Here is an 18,675-nt window from a genome sequence, read left to right on the forward strand (position 1 = left end):
AGCGTGACAGCATTTACAGGATCATTTATCCATCGTCCCACTTCATTCCCCCCTCCCCCACACAGTAATGGGACACCATGGGAAGGGATCACAAACAGCCAGTGCCACTAGCAGTCTTAAAAATCCTGCCTCCAACCGTCCCATCACCAACAGCCAGCTGATCAGAGCTGTGCACAAGATGGGGGCTCATGGGGTTGGGGGAATATATTAGCATGGATTGAGAATTGGTTAAAGGACAGAAAACAGAGTAAAAATAACTGGGATGAGGAGGGATTGTGTAGAAAGGGCCTATACTCTCTGGAGTTTAGAAGAAGGAAAGGTGACCTCATTGAAAAATACAAGATTTTGAAGGGGATTGACAGGGGAGCTGCTGAGAGGTTGTTTCCCCTGGCTGGAGCGTCTAGAACTAGGGGGCATAGTCTCAGGATAACGGGTCGGCCATTTAAGATTGAGATGAGGAGAAATTTCTTCACTCAGTGGGTTGTGAATCTGGAATTCTCTGCCCCAGAGGGCTGTGGATGCTCAGGCGTTGAGTATATTAAAATAGATTCTTGCACTCGGAAGGGAATCAAGCGACATGGGGATCGAGCGGGAAAGTGGAGCTGAGGTTGAAGATCAGCCATGATCTTATTAAATGTCGGAGCAGGCTCGAGGGGCCGAATGGCCTACTCCTGCTCCTAATTCTTAAATTGTTATGTAAGTTTCATGTTCTGACTAGAGCACGAGATATGCCGGGAGATGGGGGGCAAGGAAAGGGGGAGGATATGAGGGCCGAAGTAGGGGAGGGGGTGAAGTAGGTTGCTGTACCTGACAGAGAGGGTGGGTCTTCATAGACCTGAGGGAGCATCTTAAAGGAGAGAGAGATAGAGAGGCAGAGAGGTTTAGGGAGGGAAACCGAGAGCTTAGCGTCCAGACAGCTGAAGACACGGCCACCAATGGAGGGGGCGAAGGAAATCAGGGATACGCAAGAGGCCAGAATTGGAGGAGCGCAGAGATCTCGGAGGGTTGTTGGGCTGGAGCAGGTTACACAGATCGGGAGGGACGAGGCCATGGAGGGATTTGAACACAAAGATGCGAATTTTAAAATCGAGGCGTTGATGGACTGGGAGCCACCAATCCAAACTTTATTTCTTTGATTCACAGGTGACAATGAACTGTCCAGCCTCTACTCTCCGAATAGCCACTTTCTGCAAGACTTCTTGGTTATTGCTGTCCAAATCCAATCTGCAGTACTTGAGCACCTCAGCTGCTGTCCGATCGGCAGTGGAGAGAAATGTGCCCTACAGCAAGACTCTCAAACAGGAGATACCAGGCTCCAAGGGCCCAACAAAACCATTACCAACATGTGCCGATGTGGTGGTGATGGGTGGTGGCAGCCTGGGCTGTCACACCGTGTACCACCTGGCCAAAATGGGCATCACCAATGTGGTCCTCCTGGAACGGGACAAGCTGACGGCTGGGACCACTTGGCATACCGCTGGTAAGGACTGTGGGGGTGGGGGGCCCATGCCGGGGGGGGCAGGGGAGGGAGAGAAGGGAGCCCCAGGCTGGGGGGTGTGGGGAGGCAGTGGAGTGAGGGGAGCCCCAGGCCGGGGGGGAGAGGAGAGAGCACCAGGCTGGGGGGTGGCGGAGGGAGGGGAACACCAGGCCCGGGGGGAGGGGGGCAGGGAGGGGAGCACCAACCAGGCCTGGGGCGGGCGGGGAGGGGGAGGGGTGGAAGGAGGGGAGCACCAGGGCGGGGCGGAGGGAGGGGAGCACCAGGCCAGGTGGGCGAACCCTGAGGCCCGCAGGGTGGGGGGAACGGGGAGTACCTCGGCTGTGGGGGAGGGGTGGAATCTTGCAGCCATTGGGGGGTTCAGGAGGACTGGGTGTGGGGGCGAGGGGTGAGGGGAGGAGGTGCAGCTCACACCTCAGTTTCTCTGTCCAGGCAGAGGAGCGAGTGGAGTGACACCCCCACCCCCCATCCCCGGGAGGAAATAGTTTCTTTCTCTCTCTACCCGATCGAAATCTTTAATCATCAAACACCTCAATCAGATCGCCCCTTAACCTTCTACACTCGAGGGAATACAAGCCCAGTCTGTGCAACCTGTCCTCGTAATTTAACCCTTTTATCCCTGGTATAATTCTGGTGAATCTGTGCTGCTCCCCCTCCGAGGCTGATATACCCTCCCTGAGGGGCGGGGCCCCCCCAGTCCGCCCCCCCCCCCCCAGTTCCCCATCTCTTCCCCCCCTCCAGTTCTCCATCTCTCCCCCCTCCAGTTCTCCATCTCTCCCCCCCAGTTCCCCATCTCTCCCCCCCCAGTTCCCCATCTCTCCCCCCCAGTTCCCCATCTCTCTCCCCCCCAGTTCCCCATCTCTCCCCCCCAGTTCCCCATCTCTCTTCCCCCACCCCCAGTTCCCCATCTCTCTCCCCCCAGTTCCCCATCTCTCTTCCCCCCCCCCCAGTTCCCCATCACTCTCCCCCCCCAGTTCCCCATCTCTCTCCCCCCCCAGTTCCCCATCTCCCCACCCCCCCCAGTTCCCCATCTCTCCACCTCCCAGTTCCCCATCTCTTCCCCCCCCCCCAGTTCCCCATCTCTTTCCCCCCCCCCCAGTTCCCCATCTCTCTCCCCCCCCCCAGTTCCCCATCTCTCTCCCCCCCCCCCCAGTTCCCCATCTCTCTTCCCCTCCCCAGTTCCCCATCTTTCTCCCCCCCAGTTCCCCATCTCCCCCCCAGTTCCCCATCTCTCTCCCCCCCAGTTCCCCATCTCCCCCCCAGTTCCCCATCTCCCCCCCAGTTCCCCATCTCTCCCCCCCCAGTTCCCCATCTCTCCCCCCCCCAGTTCCCCATCTCTCCCCCCACCCCAGTTCCCCATCTCTCCCCCCCCAGTTCCACATCTCTAACCCCCCCCAGTTCCCCATCTCTTACCCCCCCCAGTTCCCCATCTCTCCCCCCACCCCAGTTCCCCATCTCTCCCCCCCCAATTCCCCATCTCTAACCCCCCCCAGTTCCCCATCTCTAACCCACCCCAGTTCCCCATCTCTAACCCCCCCCCAGTTCCCCATCTCTAACCCCCCCCCAGTTCCCCATCTCTTCACCCCCCCAGTTCCCCATCTCCCCCCCCACCCCAGTTCCCCATCTCCCCCCCCCCCACCCCAATTCCCCATCTCTCCCTCCACCACCCCAGTTCCCCATCTCTCCCTCCACCCCCGGTTCCCCGTCTCTTCCCCCCCCCTCTGTCCCCCCAGTTTCTTGTTCCCCCCAGTTCCTCGTCCGTCCCCCCAGTTCTCCCCCGAGTCCCTCCTCTCTCCTTCCCTCCCCCCCTAGCCCCTGTCCCACCTCTCCCGCAGCCACCCCCCCCAGCCGCGGGTTCTGATCTCTCTTCAGTTCCTTCCCTTCTGCTTTTGCAGGACTCCTGTGGCAGTTGCGGCCGAGTGACATTGAGATCGAGCTGCTGAGCCACACAAGGCAGGTTGTGAGCAAAGATCTGGAGGCGGAGACTGGGCTGCACACTGGCTGGATCGAGAATGGCGGCCTCTTCATCGCCTCCAACAAGCAGCGACTGGACGAGTACAAACGGCTGATGTCGGTAGGTTTCCCGGCCCCTGACTCACTGCCTTTCAATTCTCAAAATGTTCCAAAACCAACTCCTTTTCTATAATTATCGTTAACATTTGTTCCAGATTCTCCTGCAGTGACCAACAGTCTCGCTTTGAGCATTATTTGTAAAAAAACAAAAGCAAATTATTTATTTAGTATCTTTGCTGTCCTTCCATTCTCCTCCATTAGACTCTCCCCGAGTGCTCCAGCCCTCTCTCCAAATATTAGTTTACTTTTTATATGCTACCAAACCCACACTGTTTCATTTTCTATTACCTGCTAGCCTTCTTTCATTAGTCCTTCTAATCTCCCTCCTCACTAGCCTGTCTGTATTCCTCGCAGTTATCGTTACATCATAAACCTGAACTTCATCTAATGCACATTTTAACTTTCTGTTCAGTTGGAATCTCTCGATTTGCTGCAGACCTCCTTCCCCTTGTGTGAATATATGTATTTTGCCTCATCGCTCGCTCTCTCTCGGATTTGAACTGCTGCTGATGCAATGACCTGTCGCTAATCTTTCTGTCCAGTTCTGTTCAGTTTGGACCAGATCTTATCTCTCTGAACTTTTCCTTTAACCCATCTGGCTCACTTATCCTTGACACATCATCATCCTTGCCTTCTGTTGATCCAAACCCTGGTGTGTTCACTATTTCCCAATTCTCCAACTCTCCATTATTTGCCATAATTCATTTTGAACAAATAAATAAGCGATACCTTCCTGTTTTCCTCTGCCAGTTCCCTGTTCCCCATTATTAATTCCCCAGTCTCATTCTCTAAGGGACCAACGTTTACTTTAGCCACTCTTTCCTTTTTATATACCTGTAGAAGCTCTTACTATCTGTTTTTAAATTTCTTGCAAGTTTACTCTCACAATCCATCTTTCCTCTCGATTTTTTCAGTCCTTTAAAAATTTCCCAATCCTCTGGCCTCCCACTAGGCTACATTGTATGTCAGTGTTTTCAATTTGATACCATCAGTGTAGCTACTGTTAGGGGGCCGATAGATTGCACCCACCAGTGACTTCTTCCCCTTATTATTTCTTATCTCTACCCAAACTGATTCTACATCTTGATCTTCTGAGCCAAAATCATTTCTCACTACTGCCCTGATCTCACTCTTTAGTAACAGAGCTACCACACCTCCTTTTCCTTTCTGTCTCTCCTTTCGAATTGCCAAATACTCCTGATTATTCAGTTCCCTACCTTGGTCACCTTGCAACCACATCTCGAATGACTATCAGATCATATCTGTTCATATCTATTCGTGCCGTCAACATATCTAGCTTGTTACGAATGCTGCGTGCAATCAGATAAAGAGCTTTTAATTTTATAATGTTACCATTTTTCCCTGCTTTGTTCCCACTTTCTGATACACTCTTATTTTTATACACTCTGTCCCTTCCTGTCACACTCTGGTTTTCATTTCCCCCAATGCTACCCTGCTCTGTTGCCTTCTCCTTGCTCTTGGACTTTTTAAATTTCCACTCATCTGAACCCTCCCTCCCAACTATTTAGTTTAAAGCCCTCTCTACAGCCCTAGTTATTCAATTCGCCAGGACACTAGTCCCAGCACAGTTCAAATGAAACCCGTCCCAACAGAACAGCTCCCTCTTACCCCAATACTGGTGCCAGTGCCCCAGGAATTGAAACCCATTTCTCCCACACTAGTCTTTGAGCCATGCGTTTATCTCTCTGATCTTATTGACCCTATGCCAATTAGCTAGTGGCTCCGGTAGTAATCGAGAGATTATTATCTTTGTGGCTCTGCTTTTTAATTTTGCCCTTAGCTGATCATCATCATCATAGGCAGTCCCTCGGAATTGAGGAGGACTTCCTTCCACTCCCAAAGTGAGTTATTTGATGGCTGAACAGTCCGATATGAGATCCACAGATCCTGTTACAGGTGGGACAGACATTCGTCGAGGGAAGGGGTGGGTGGGACTGGTTTGCCACATGCTCCTTCCGCTGCCTGCGCTTGGCCTCTTCATGCTCTTTGCGTTGAGACTCGAAGAGCTCAACGCCCTCCCGGATGGACTTTCTTCACCTCGGGCGGTCTGCGGCCAGGGTCTCCCAGGTGTCAGTGCTGATGTAGCACTTTACCAGCGAGGCTTTGAGGGTGTCCTTATAACGTTTCCGCTGTCCTCCTTCGGCTCATTTACCATGAGGGAGCTCCGCATAAAGCATTTGCTTAGGGGTTCTTGTATCTGGCATGTGTACCATGTGGCCTGCCCAGCGAAGCTGATCGATGTGGTCAGTGCTTCAATACTGGGGATGTTAGCCTGTTCGAGGACACTGATGTTGGTGCACCTGTCCTCCCAGGAGATTTGCAGGATCTTACGGAGACATTGTTGGTGATATATCTCCAACGACTTGAGGTGCCTTCGATACATCGTCCATGCCTCAGATCCATACAAGAGGGCAGGTATTACTACAACCTTGTAGACCATGAGTTTGGTGGTAGATTTGAGGGCCTTTTCCTCAGACGACCGAAGGCTGCACTGGCACACTGGAGGCGATGTTGAATCTCCGCATCAATGTCTGCCTTTGTTGATAAGAGGCTCCCGAGATATGGGAAATGGTCCACGTTGTCCAGGGCCGCGCTGAGGATCTTGATGATTGGAGGGCAGTGCTGAGCGGCGGTGACAGGCTGGTGGAGGACCTTTGTCTTACGGATGTTAAGTGTAAGGTCCATGCTTTCATATGCCTCAGTGAATACATTGACTATATCCTGGAGTTCAGCCACAGGCATCGTCCGCGTACTGCAGCTCAACGACAGAGGTTGGGGTGATCTTGGACCTGGCCTGGAGGCGGTGTAGGTTAAACAGCTTCCCACTGGTTCTGTAGTTTAATTCCACTCCAGCGGGGAGCTTGTTGATTGTGAGGTGGAGCATGGCGGCGAGGAAGATTGAGAAGAGGGTTGAAGCGATAACGCAGCCCTGTTTGACCCCGATCCAGACGTGGATTGGGTCTGTAATGGATCCATTGGTAAGGATCACGGCCTGCATGTCGTCGTGGAGCAGGCAAAGGATGTTGACAAACTTTTGGGGGCATCCGAAACGGAGGAGGACGCTCCATAGACCCTCACGGTTGACAGTGTCAAAGGCCTTTGTAAGATCGAAAAAGGCCATGTATAAGGGCTGGCGCTGCTCCCTGCATTTTTCCTGCAACTGGCGCGCTGCAAAGATCATGTCTGTTGTGCCCCGTAGGGGACGAAATCCGCAGCTCCTCGGCACAGGGAGAAGTCGATTGAGGAGAACTCGAGCAACAACTTTTCCAGTGGCTGATAGCAGGGAGATTCCCGTGTAGTTGCCATAGTCGGACTTGTCCCCCTTTTTAAAAATAATCACAATCACTGCATCTCTCAGATCTCCCAGCATACTCTCCTCCCTCCAGATGAGAGATGAGGTCATGTATCCGCGCCAACAGCGTCTCTCCACCATACTTTAGCGCCTCAGCAGGGATTCCATCTACACCTGTACCCTTGTTATTCTTGCTGTTTTATGGCTTTGCCAACCTCGTGCAACGTTGGAGTTTCACTGAGTTGGTGGCGGGTCGCATGCTGCGGGATGGAGTCGAAAACACTCGAGTCAAAGGCAGAGTCTCGATTGAGGAGATCTTCAAAGTGTTCCTTCCGTCATGCCCTGACAGCCTCGGTGTCCTTGATGAATGTTTCCCTGTTCTTGGCCAGGAGTGGAGTGGGGCCTTGGGAGTTTGGCCCGTAGATGGCCTTGACTGCAGCGAAGAATCCTCGCATATCGTGGCTGTCGACCAGTTGTTGTATCTCCTGTGCTTTCTCCATCCACCACCTGTTCTTTAGGTCCCAAGTTTTTTGTTGGACCTGAGCCTTGAGCCGTCTGTAATGTTATTTTGCAGCTCCTGAGTTGGGCTGTTGCTTGAAGCTCAGAAATGCTTTGCGCTTGCGATCTATTAGTTCTTCGATCTCCTGATCATTTTCATCAAACTAGTCCTGATGTTTTCTGGTTGAGTGACCAAGTGTCTCTTCACAGGCACTGGTTATAGAGGCCTGGAGGGCAGACCAAGCACTGTGGGCATTCAGCATCTCAGGGTCATCAAAGAACACCAGATTGGCTGTGAGGCACTGGCTGTACAGCGCTCTCTTAGCTGGGTCTCTAAATGCCCCGGCATTAACTTTTTTGCGGCACTGCTTCTGCTGTCCCCTCTGCTTTGGGGCAATGTTAATGTCGATGATGGATCGGATTAGGCGCTAGTCCGTCCAGCAGTCATCAGCTCCTGTTATGGCACGGGTGATGCGCGCATCCTTGCGATCCCTGGCTCGGACGATGACATAGTCAAGCAGGTGCCAATGTTTGGAGCGAAGGTGTTGCCACGATGCCTTGTCTTTGTCCCTCTAGCGGAACAGGGTGTTGGTGATGAGGAGTTCATGTTCTAGACATTTTGTCAGGAGTAGGGTACCGCTGGAGTTGGCTTTCCCTACACCCTCTCTGCCAATCACGCCACCCCAGAGGGCTGTGTCTTTGCCAACCCTGGCATTAAAATCACCCAAGAGGATCAATTTGTTGCCCGTGAGGACGCGGGACAAGGATGTCTCAAGGTTGGAATAAAAACCCTCTTTAGCCTCATCCGTTGTATCGAGTGTAGGAGCTTATGCACTGATGACTGTGGCACATTGGTTCCGAGATACGGAGAGTTAACCCGAGGAGGGGAGTCTTTGAGGTGGTCGACCAGCTCATTCTTGACGGCAAAGCCGACTCCATGAAGGCGGCATTCTGCCTCTGATTTCCCTTTCCAGAAGAAGGTGTAACCTCCACCATGTTCCTTCAACTGGTCTTCCCCTGCCCGCCAGGTCTCGCTTAGGGCAGCGATGTCATTGTCAAAACGTCTGAGTTCCCGGGCAACTATGGTGGTGCGGCATTCCGGCCTGTTGCTATTGGGATTGTCTGTGAGGGTTCTGACGTTTCAGGTCCCGAACTCATACGCCCTCATCAGAACCTCTTTCTTTGTTCTGCCCCTCTGACAGTGCGGCGCTCCCTCAGCACTGCCACTCTGACAGTGCAGCGCTCCCTCAGCACTGCCACTCTGACAGTGCAGGGCTCCCTCAGCACTGCCCGTCTGACAGTGCGGCGCTCCCTCAGCACTGCCCCTCCGACAGTGCAGCGCTCCCTCAGCACTGCCCCTCCGACAGTGCAGGGCTCCCTCAGCACTGCCCCTCCGACAGTGCAGGGCTCCCTCAGCACTGCCCCTCCAACAGTGCAGCGCTCCCTCAGTACTGCCCCTCCGAAGGTGCGGCGCTCCCTCAGTACTGCCCCTCCGAAGGTGCGGCGCTCCCTCAGTACTGCCCCTCCGAAGGTGCAGCACTCCCTCAGTACTGCGCTGGGAATGTTGGCCTGGATTATGTATTTAAGTCTCTGGAGTCTAACTTGAATCCATGTTGAGAGTGCCATCCCCTGAGCTACGGCCGATGCCTGCAGTGGGAGAGTTGACACCTGTGGAATTAGTATCGGAGTGAGAGTGGATGTCTGTGGGAGGGGGACAGGGAGAATGGTACAGGTTGATTCCATGGTTTGTGGCTGTGACTGTTCACAGTACACAGCCTGCAGAGGCAGGGTTCCCACAGTGATGGTCTCCTGTCTGTATCCACACTGTAGTTCTCGCTTACTGGGCCACACCTGGTTATTTTAAACTTTAATTTTAAAGGTTTGAGCTGTTAAACATGGCAGAAAACCCAGTGTCAGTAAATTACTCAGAGGCACTTATTGCAGCTAGAAGTTGAAAGTAATAATTAATCGCTCACTATATTTGCAGGAGAGCTGGCAGGCTGTGTTTAAATAGATCACTAAATAAACTTTCCTGCACAAGCAGCAAGGTCAGCCGACCAAACTACAGTAAAAACAACTTTCCCAAATCCCGGGCTGATGTCACCTGTGGTGTCGGCTCCGAGGGTTGCGTGTGAGGATAACGAGAGGGTTAGGGGGTCCGAGCGATTTGTGTGTGGGCAGTGTGACGGTTGGGGGGTCCGAGGGGCGTGAGGGTTGGGGGCTCCGAGGGGCGTGAGGGTTGGGGGGTCCGAGGGGCGTGAGGGTTGGGGGCTCCGAGGGGCGTGAGGGTTGGGGGCTCCGAGGGGCGTGAGGGTTAGGGGCTCCGAGGGGCGTGAGGGTTGAGGGGGTCCGAGGGGCGTGAGGGTTAGGGGGTCCGAGGGGTGTGAGAGTTGGGGGGTCGGAGGGGTTTGAGGGTTGAGGGGGTCCGAGGGGTGTGAGGGTTAGGGGGTCCGAGGGGTGTGAGGATTAGGGGGTCTGAGGGGTGTGAGGGTTGGGGGTCCGAGGGGTGTGAGGGTTGGGGGGGCCCGAGGGGTGTGAGGGTTGGGGGGTCGGAGGGGTGTGAGGGTTAGGGGGTTCGAGGGGTGTGAGGGTTAGGGGGTCCGAGGAGTGTGAGGGTTGGGGGGGCCGAAGGGTGTGAGGATTGGGGGGTCGGAGGAGTGTGAGGGTTAGGGGGTCCGAGGGGTGTGAGGGTTGGGGGGGTTGATGGGTGTTTGTGAAGCGACCTTATAACACGCTCCATTCCTTAGGCAATGTCTCTCAGTTTGAGGGACGTGTAAAAGAAATCCGAGGATTTAATCCCTGAAACCCATCCCTTCAGTGACCTGTTGGCTGTATTGCCGGGGAAAGTTCCTGGGGGAGGTAATCAAACAGAGGGACAACTTCCAGGAAACTAGCAGTGTGCATGTCATATCCTTGTGTGCTCCGAGAGCGGGGCAGTGTATGTTTCTGCTGATGGACAGTGGTTGTTCCGAAGTTGGGATTGGCCACAAGGACTGAACATGAACGCTCTCCTGAACCTGCCTCTCAGCCCAAGAGATCTTCATTACAAATGATGAGTGTACAGCACAGAGACAGGTCGATCGGCCCCACTGCTCCGTGCTGGTGTTTATGCTCCATACCAGCCTCCTCCCATCCACCCATCTCACCATACCTTTCTATTCCTTTCTCCCTCGTGTTTATCCAGCTTCCCCTTAAATATATCTCTGCTATTCACCTCGACCACTGCCTCTGGTAGCAAGTTCCACACTCTCACCACTCTCTGGGTAACGAAATGTCCCCTCAATTCCCGATTGGATTTATTGGTGACTATCTTATATTGATGGTCCCCAGTTCTGGTCTCCCCACAAGTGGAAACATCAGGAAGGTAATTTGGCACTGACCCCGGGCGAGGCAGTTGCATGGAATCCTTCGCCCACTGTAGGACCTGCTCGCTTACTGATATCAAAGGGATGATAATCGGGTGCGGGAATGGCGGGGGTGGGGGGGGGCGGTGGGGGGGAAGAGGAATTTGACAATAGGTTACTGCCCCCAGGCCATTAAGATGTCTGTCCCCCCGCCTACTTCCTCTGCTCTGCCATGCTCACAGCTCCATTCACCCATCCCCCAGCGCATTGAAAGGAAATTCAGTGCCCGTGGGACCCGTACCCCAGTGAGAGTCAGTGTGTGTGGGACCCGTACCCCAGTGAGAGTCAGTGTGTGTGGGACCCATACCCCAGTGAGAGTCAGTGTGTGTGGGACCCGTACCCCAGTGAGAGTCAGTGTGTGTGGGACCCGTACCCCAGTGAGAGTCAGTGTGTGTGGGACCCGTACCCCAGTGAGAGTCAGTGTGTGGGACCGTACCCCAGTGAGAGTCAGTATGTGTGGGACCCGTACCCCAGTGAGAGTCAGTGTGTGTGGGACCCGTACCCCAGTGAGAGTCAGTGTGTGTGGGACCCGTACCCCAGTGAGAGTCAGTGTGTGGGACCCGTACCCCAGTGAGAGTCAGTGTGTGTGGGACCCATACTGCAGTGAGAGTCTGTGTGTGTGGGACCCGTACCCCAGTGAGAGTCAGTGTGTGTGGGACCCGTACCCCAGTGAGAGTCAGTGTGTGTGGAACCCGTACCCCAGTGAGAGTCAGTGTGTGTGGAACCCGTACCACAGTGAGAGTCAGTGTGTGTGGGACCCGTACCCCAGTGAGAGTCAGTGTGTGTGGGACCCATACACCAGTGAGATTCAGTCTGTGTGGAACCTCACTGAGAGCAACAGATTACATTGTTAGTTTTTAATGATTTGATTTTTTCCTGTTTTAGTTGGGCAAAGTGTACGGGATTGAGTCACATGTGCTGTCACCCGCGGAGACGAAGGACCTCTACCCCCTGATGAACGTGAGTGACCTGTATGGCACGTTGTATGTGCCCACTGATGGCACGATGGATCCTGCGGGGACCTGTTCCACCCTGGCACGCGCTGCCACTGCCCGAGGGGCGTCGGTAAGTTACCGGATGCCAATCGATTCTGCAACTCGCATGGTTTGGAACTAATGTTGGGCGCTGGCCTGTGGTGATTTGCTCTCACCACTCATTACAGGACAGTGACTCACAAACCACAGCAAACCCGACTCTGTCGTAAGACTGGTGTGTGTAGTACGCAAACATTTGCGTGTTTCGTGGGTCAGATGGACGTCCGAGGCCCGGGAGGTAATCCCACTGCCTTGTTATGGTGGGCATCTCCTGGGCTCACTGCGATTGGCTTCAGCCCTCAGCGGCAACCTACACATCATTTGTGGTTTAATTGGTTTACAAGTTTGTTGATGTGAAGAGGCAGAGTCTTCACTGAGTGAGATGGGTGTGCACAGGGGCAGCTGTGCCCCAGGTCCTGGGCTTGTGCAGACAAAGGCCTGATTGAACTCATTCGGAGTAAATGGAGGAGACATCTCCCATCTGGGCCATCTGTGCCCCCGACCCGATGCCGAGGTCTGGCCATGTTCTTCAAACACTGATTACAAGAAAATGTCCTGTAATCACTGAACTAATTCAGCTCCACTTACCTCGTGATTTAATGGTGATCGTCTGCAGGTAAGCATCAGGCCACCTGCTGCTGCTCATAAAATCTCAGCAACAATAACAACTTGCATTTATGTAACGCCTTTAACACAGAAAAATGTCCCGTAGCATAAGGAAACAGAAGGACTCGGAAGCAAAGCAGGAATCAATACTGCTTCAATGCATCAGCCCTTGAAGGTGTTTGCTGAGTTGTCTCATCGAAAAACTCGTGAAAATTATTCAGGCATTTTGCAGTGAATGTAGCAGCTTGAATGGGGATCACAGGAATTGGACCTTGCCCCTGACGGAGACAGGTTGGAAATGTTGAACCCCAGGGTCAATGCTGACCCATTTTTATTCTGGGTATTAACAGATGATCTGGACTTGGGATGGAAAGCACATTGTCCAAATGTGCTGACACCGTACATATGGGAATTTCGGGAAACAAGGAGGACTGTGATAGGCCAAGACAATATGGGGGGGTGATCCAGTCAAGGGATTCGATAGGGTAGATACGGAGGAACTATTTCCTCTGGAGGGGGAGTCCAGGAGACTGAGATGGACAGATCTTTGTTGGGTAAAGGTATCCAGGGATATTAAGCACAGGCGGGTAGATGGGAGTTGAGATACGATCCGCCGCGATCTGATTGTAGGCGCGAGGGACTGAATGGCCTCTCTCTGGGCCATAAGCCTCCGTGGTTCTGGCACTCCTGCGGCGTTTTCCCCCTAAACACTCTGAATCCAAAGCTGGCAGTGTTGTGTCCCATCCCGCAAAGCTCCGCTCAGACAGACGCCCCACACAACACACACCAGCACTGCTCCCGGACTGAGGCACATCAGCCACCCTGCGATGTGAGAATGCGCAAACACCCTGCCATGTTTTAATTTTGTCTTCTGATGACTTGTCGATCACTCCTGGTCTGGAGTGTGGCGGGTTGGGGGTCACGGGTTGGGGGGTCCAGAGTCTAGTGTCGGGGTCTCGGGTTGGGGATCTATGGGGATCCCGGGTCAGATTTTGCACACCATGATACTTTCACAGTTCCTTCATAAGAACATAAGAAATAGGAGCAGGAGTAGGCCACACATTGCTTTTCCTCCCATCTTTGTATCATCAGCAAACTTGGCTAAGTTACACTCGGTCCCTCCTTCCAAGTCGTTAATATAGATTGTAAATAGTTGGGGTCCCAGCACTGATCCCTGCCGCACCCCACTAGTTGCTGATTGCCAACCCGAGAATGAACCATTTATCCAGACACTGTTTTCTGTTAGTTAGCCAATCCTCTATCCATTCTAATATATTACCCCCAACTCCGTGAACTTTTATCTTGTGCAGTAACCTTTTATGTGGCACCTCATCGAATGCCTTCTGGAAATCCAAATACACCACATCCACTGGTTCCCCTTTATCCATCCTGTTCGTTACACCCTCAAAAAACTCTAGCAAATTTGCCAATTCATAAATCCATGCTGACTCTGCCTGACTGAATTATGCTTTTCCAAATGTCCCGCTACTGCTTCTTTAATAATGGACTTTAGCATTTTCCCAACCACAGATGTTAGGCTAACTGGCCTATAGTTTCCTGCTTTTTGTCGGCCTCCTTTTTAAATTTAAATTTTTGTGTCACTAGGTGATTGAGAACTGTCCAGTGACGGGTATCCAGGTGAAGGTGGATGATTTTGGAGTGAGGCGGGTCACTGGTGTGGAGACAGAGTTCGGAACGATACAGACAACATGTGCGATTAACTGTACTGGTAAGACACACTGAACCGTTCACACATAGAGTGGGGTGTAGATATGCCAAAATGATTAACCTGCAGTACAGTTTGTGCGAGCCATTGCTGTGATGGGATGGAAGCAGACTGGATCGCACAGATCAGCCGATCTGCCCGTGAGCTGCAGGTTCCCAATCTTCGCATTAAGGAGTCACAGTATGGACAGTTTTATATCTCACATTAAGACTTCCTCAGGACGTCCCAAAGTGCTTCACAGCCAATGAAGTACTTCTGAAGTGTAATCGCTGGTAATGTAGGAAATGTGGCAGCCAATTTGTGCACAGCAAGATCCCACAGGCACCACTGAGATCAGTAACCAGTTAATCTCCTTTGGTGGTGTTGGTGGAGACAGCAATGTTGACCAGGACACTGGAACATCTTTAACTTCTTTCTGCTCTTTGAATAATGGCATGGATTCATTAACATACAGCTAAAACGTTTAACGTCTCATCCGAAAGATGGCCCCTCCGATAGTGCAGCGCTCCCTCAGTACTGCCCCTCCGACAGTGTGGCACTCCCTCAGTACTGCCCCTCCGACAGTGCAGCGCTTCCTCAGTACTGCCCCTCCGACAGTGCGGCGCTCCCTCAGTACTGCCCCTCCGACAGTGCAGCGCTTCCTCAGTACTGCCCCTCCGACAGTGCGGCGCTCCCTCAGTACTGCCCCTCCAACAGTACGGTGCTTCCTCAGTACTGCCCCTCCAACAGTGCAGCTCTCCCTCAGTACTGCCCCTCTGACAGTGCAGGCCCCTCCGACAGTGCGGCGCTCCCTTGGTACTGCCCCTCCGACAGTGTGGCGCTCCCTCAGTACTGCCCCTCCGACAGTGCGGCGCTCCCTCAGTACTGCACCACCGACAGTGCTGCGCTCCCTCAGTGCTACCCCTCCGACAGTGCAGCGCTCCCTCAGTACTGCCCCTCCGACAGTGCAGCACTCCCTCAGTACTGCCCCTCCGACAGTGCAGCACTCCCTCAGTACTGCCCCTCCGACAGTGCAGCACTCCCTCAGTACTGCCCCTCCGACAGTGCAGCACTCCCTCAGTACTGCCCCTCCGACAGTGCAGCACTCCCTCAGTACCGCACAGGAGTGTCGGCCTGGATTATATGATTCTGGGACAGGAAATGGGCCAAACAGTTCATCATAATGGCGTGCAATTTCTGGGCCAATGTCCACATTCAGGATTAGATTGGCCAGGTGGACGAAGGAAAAGGAGTTGAAGGGAGGTGGGAACAAGGCAGGTTAATGTGATCAGAACTATTTGCTGGTGTTGATGTTGAATGCTGAAACAGACTGGATGGGTCAAATGGCCCATTGCTGTTTTGTAACCTCGATGTATTTCTGTCTCCCTTCCCTGAACAAAGCCTCCCTGATCGCCACCTCTTGGATCGGGAATGGAGGAGAGATGTTAGTAGCAGCAGCAGTGCAGAGTGACCAGCAGAGGGCAGGGTTTACCAGGATTGCTGTGTGCTGGCCTTGCTAACTCGCTGTGTTCTGTACAGGTGTGTGGGCTCAGTCACTGGGGGTCATGGCAGGGGTCAGTGTCCCGCTTATCGCCATGCGCCATGCATACGTGGTAACGGAGCAGATTGACGGAATCCAGGTACGTGCCAGGCGCAGGGGGCCATGGGCTTAGCCCCCCCGGGGTTTTATATCTGCGTTTGTTTAGTGCTCTTGTTGTGAGTGTGGGACCCGGTGACTGGTGGTCTGAGCATGTTTATCCACTGCAATCTGGCCATTCCTTTAGGGACACACCTGGTTTTCACCCTAAAGGTACAGGCACCACTGGCATACAGTTCAGCACCGATCCGCCAATCTTCATGTGGCATCAGTGGGCTATTGGACTGTGGAGGGCGTCCTGTCTTGACCCAGCATCCAGCAGGTCGCTGGACAGTGACCCCTTACCCCACCGTGACCCCTTACCCCTCCCTTGCTGTGGGCACGGAGGCCCGGTAGCAGCAACTCCCAACCTCCAGCCCCGCTGACATCCCGCTGGGGAGGTTCACAGCACATTCCAGCACCAGATCATCCATTTCACTGAGAACCCATGTGTACTGAGAGCCAACTTTACTCTGTATCTAACCCGTGCTGTACCTGCCCTGGGAGTGTTTGATTGGACAGTGCAGAGGGAGCTTTACTCTGTATCTAACCTGTGATGTACTTGCCCTTGGAATGTTTGATTGGACAGTGCAGAGGGAGCTTTACTCTGTATCTAACCTGTGCTGTACCTGCCCTGGGAGTGTTTGATGGGACAGCGTAGAGCTAGCTTTACTCTGTATCTAACCCGTGCTGTACCTGCCCTGGGACTGTTTGAATGGACAGTATAGAGGGAGTTTTACTCTGTATTTAACCCCCTGTACCTGCCCTGGGAGTGTTTGATGGGACAGCATAGAGCTAGCTTTACTCTGTATCTAACCCGTGCTGTACCTGCCCTGGGAGTGTTTGAATGGACAGTGCATTTGTCTGTTGTGTTTTGATAAGTTGTATTCCGAGCTTACTTTCTCTCTTGTGTTCAGAATATGCCGAATGTTCGGGATCACGATACCTCGGTGTATCTCCGTCTCCAAGGAGACGCTCTGTCTGTCGGTGGATATGAGCCAAATCCGAATTTCTGGGAAGAGGTAAGAATCTTGTGTGTGAGCCGGTTGTGCCGGAAACAAAGTGGGAGTGAAGCAGGAGGAGGAAGGAAGTGCTATTGGTCACAGTCACAGAGGATGTCATTTGTGACTTTCATTCATAACTCACACCCGCTCACCCATCACCCCCTGTGCTCGCTGACCTACATAGGCTCCCGGTTAATCAACACCTCAATTTCAAAATTCTCATCCTTGTTTTCAAATCCCACCATGGCCTCGTCCCTCCCTATCTCTGTAACCTCCTCCAGCCGCATAATCTTCCTGAGATATCTGCACTCCTCTAATTCTGCTCTCCTAAGCATCCCTGATTATAATCGCTCAACCATCGGTGGCTGTGCCTTCGGTTGCCTGGGCACCAAGCTCTGGAACTCCCTCCCTAAACCTCTCTGCCTCTCTACTCCTGCTTCCTCCTTCAAGACACCACTTACCGACCTCTTTGACCAAGCTGTTGGTCACCTGCACTAATTTTTACTTATGTGGCTCGGTGTCAAATTTTTTATCTCATAATATTCCTGTGGAGTGCCTTGGGATGTTTCACTACATTAAAGGCGCTATATAAATACAAGTTGTTGTTCTACATGGACTTTGGAGAAGGTCAAATGGGTGGGTAGAGTCTGTGATAGGGGAGACTGTCCATGGGGTGTGGGAGGGGAGAGTGTCCATGGGTTGAACGGCCTTGTTGCTAAGGGCTCTGTTGTGTATGCAATAACTGTTAGATTGAGCACTGTTTAACCCCTAGAGGTATAACCTTGGCTCTGCTTTATTAAGGCCCAAAGTGACTAATATACAAAATGGCTGGCCTTTTATACTTGGGCTGCACACACGTGCGTGCAGCCCAATGGCCTCCAACAGTGATGCATCTAGTGGCTAGTGATCCCAAATGTACATACATGACAATACACACCTCTAAGATAGTAACACAGTATTTTACAAATTGAGACGGTCCGGTGTTTTACGCTCCCGGGTTGACCGTCTCAGTTCAACTCCAGCCTTGGGTGAGTGTTCAGAGTCTGTTGTGACTGGTGGCTGGGTGGCTGCCCTGGTGGGAGTGGCAATGGCCATGTCAGGGATTGAAAGTCCATTTTCATTGAACATGTCAGTGATTGAAAGTCCCGATTCACTGATGACCACTGAGTCCTCTGATGACTGGGGGTAGGTTGGTTGGTCGTCAATTGTCTCTTCCTCCGACTGTTCCGGTTCATCTGTGTGCTGTAGCTTTGTCTGATCCATATGTTTCCTGCATGTTTGCCCATTTTTGAGCTTGACAATAAATACTCTGGTGCCCTCCTTGGCCATAACAGTGCCAGCGATCCACTTGGGACCCTGACCATAATTCAGAACATATACAGGATCATTTACAGAAATATCGCGTGACACAGCTGCGCGATCGTGATACCCTTGCTGACTTTGTCTTCGATATTCAACATGATTATTCAAGTCAGGGTGTACAAGAGATAGCTTGGTCTTAAGATGTCTCTTCATCATTAGTTCAGCAGGTGAGACCCCGGTAAGCGAGTGTGGTCTTGTCCTGTAACTAAGCAGTATGCATGACAGACGGGTCTGCACTGACCCTTGGGTTACTCGCTTCATACTCTACTTGATGATTTGTAGAGCATGTTCTGCTTGCCCATTAGATGCAGGTTTGAACGGTGCTGACCTGACATGTTTGATACCATTGAGTTTCATGAACTCTTGAAACTCCTGACTGGTGAAGCATGATCTGTTGTCGCTATCAACGATGTCAGGCAGACCATGTGTCGCGAACATGACAGAGATTCCCATTCCTGCTCCATCTCCCATTCCTGCTATTCCTGCAAACCTGTTCCAAGGAAAGAGTCTCGGTTGAGTGGAGAGGTCAGCTGTTGCTGAGGGAC

The 18,675-nt window shown here is 52.7% G+C and overlaps 1 protein-coding gene across 4 annotated transcripts in view; it reads left to right on the top strand.

The window, feature by feature from the left end:
- The window catches only part of sardh (sarcosine dehydrogenase), a 50,854-nt gene that overhangs the window by 1,419 nt on the left and 30,760 nt on the right, over positions 1–18,675 (top strand). For 2 of the 4 annotated variants that reach the window (XM_070863414.1, XM_070863415.1), the window contains exons 2-7: positions 1,144–1,480; positions 3,391–3,569; positions 11,669–11,848; positions 14,029–14,152; positions 15,668–15,768; positions 16,682–16,786. In XM_070863414.1, coding sequence (XP_070719515.1) covers positions 1,150–1,480; positions 3,391–3,569; positions 11,669–11,848; positions 14,029–14,152; positions 15,668–15,768; positions 16,682–16,786 — 1,020 coding nt within the window. In that variant the 5' untranslated portion in view covers positions 1,144–1,149. Of the gene's footprint in view, positions 1–218; positions 320–1,143; positions 1,481–3,390; positions 3,570–11,668; positions 11,849–14,028; positions 14,153–15,667; positions 15,769–16,681; positions 16,787–18,675 lie in introns of those variants that run through there. The other 2 variants (XM_070863416.1, XM_070863413.1) reach the window with 2 other exon arrangements.

The sequence above is a fragment of the Pristiophorus japonicus genome, chromosome 20, assembly GCF_044704955.1.
Source record: "Pristiophorus japonicus isolate sPriJap1 chromosome 20, sPriJap1.hap1, whole genome shotgun sequence".
In the NCBI taxonomy this organism is placed as follows: domain Eukaryota; kingdom Metazoa; phylum Chordata; class Chondrichthyes; family Pristiophoridae; genus Pristiophorus; species Pristiophorus japonicus.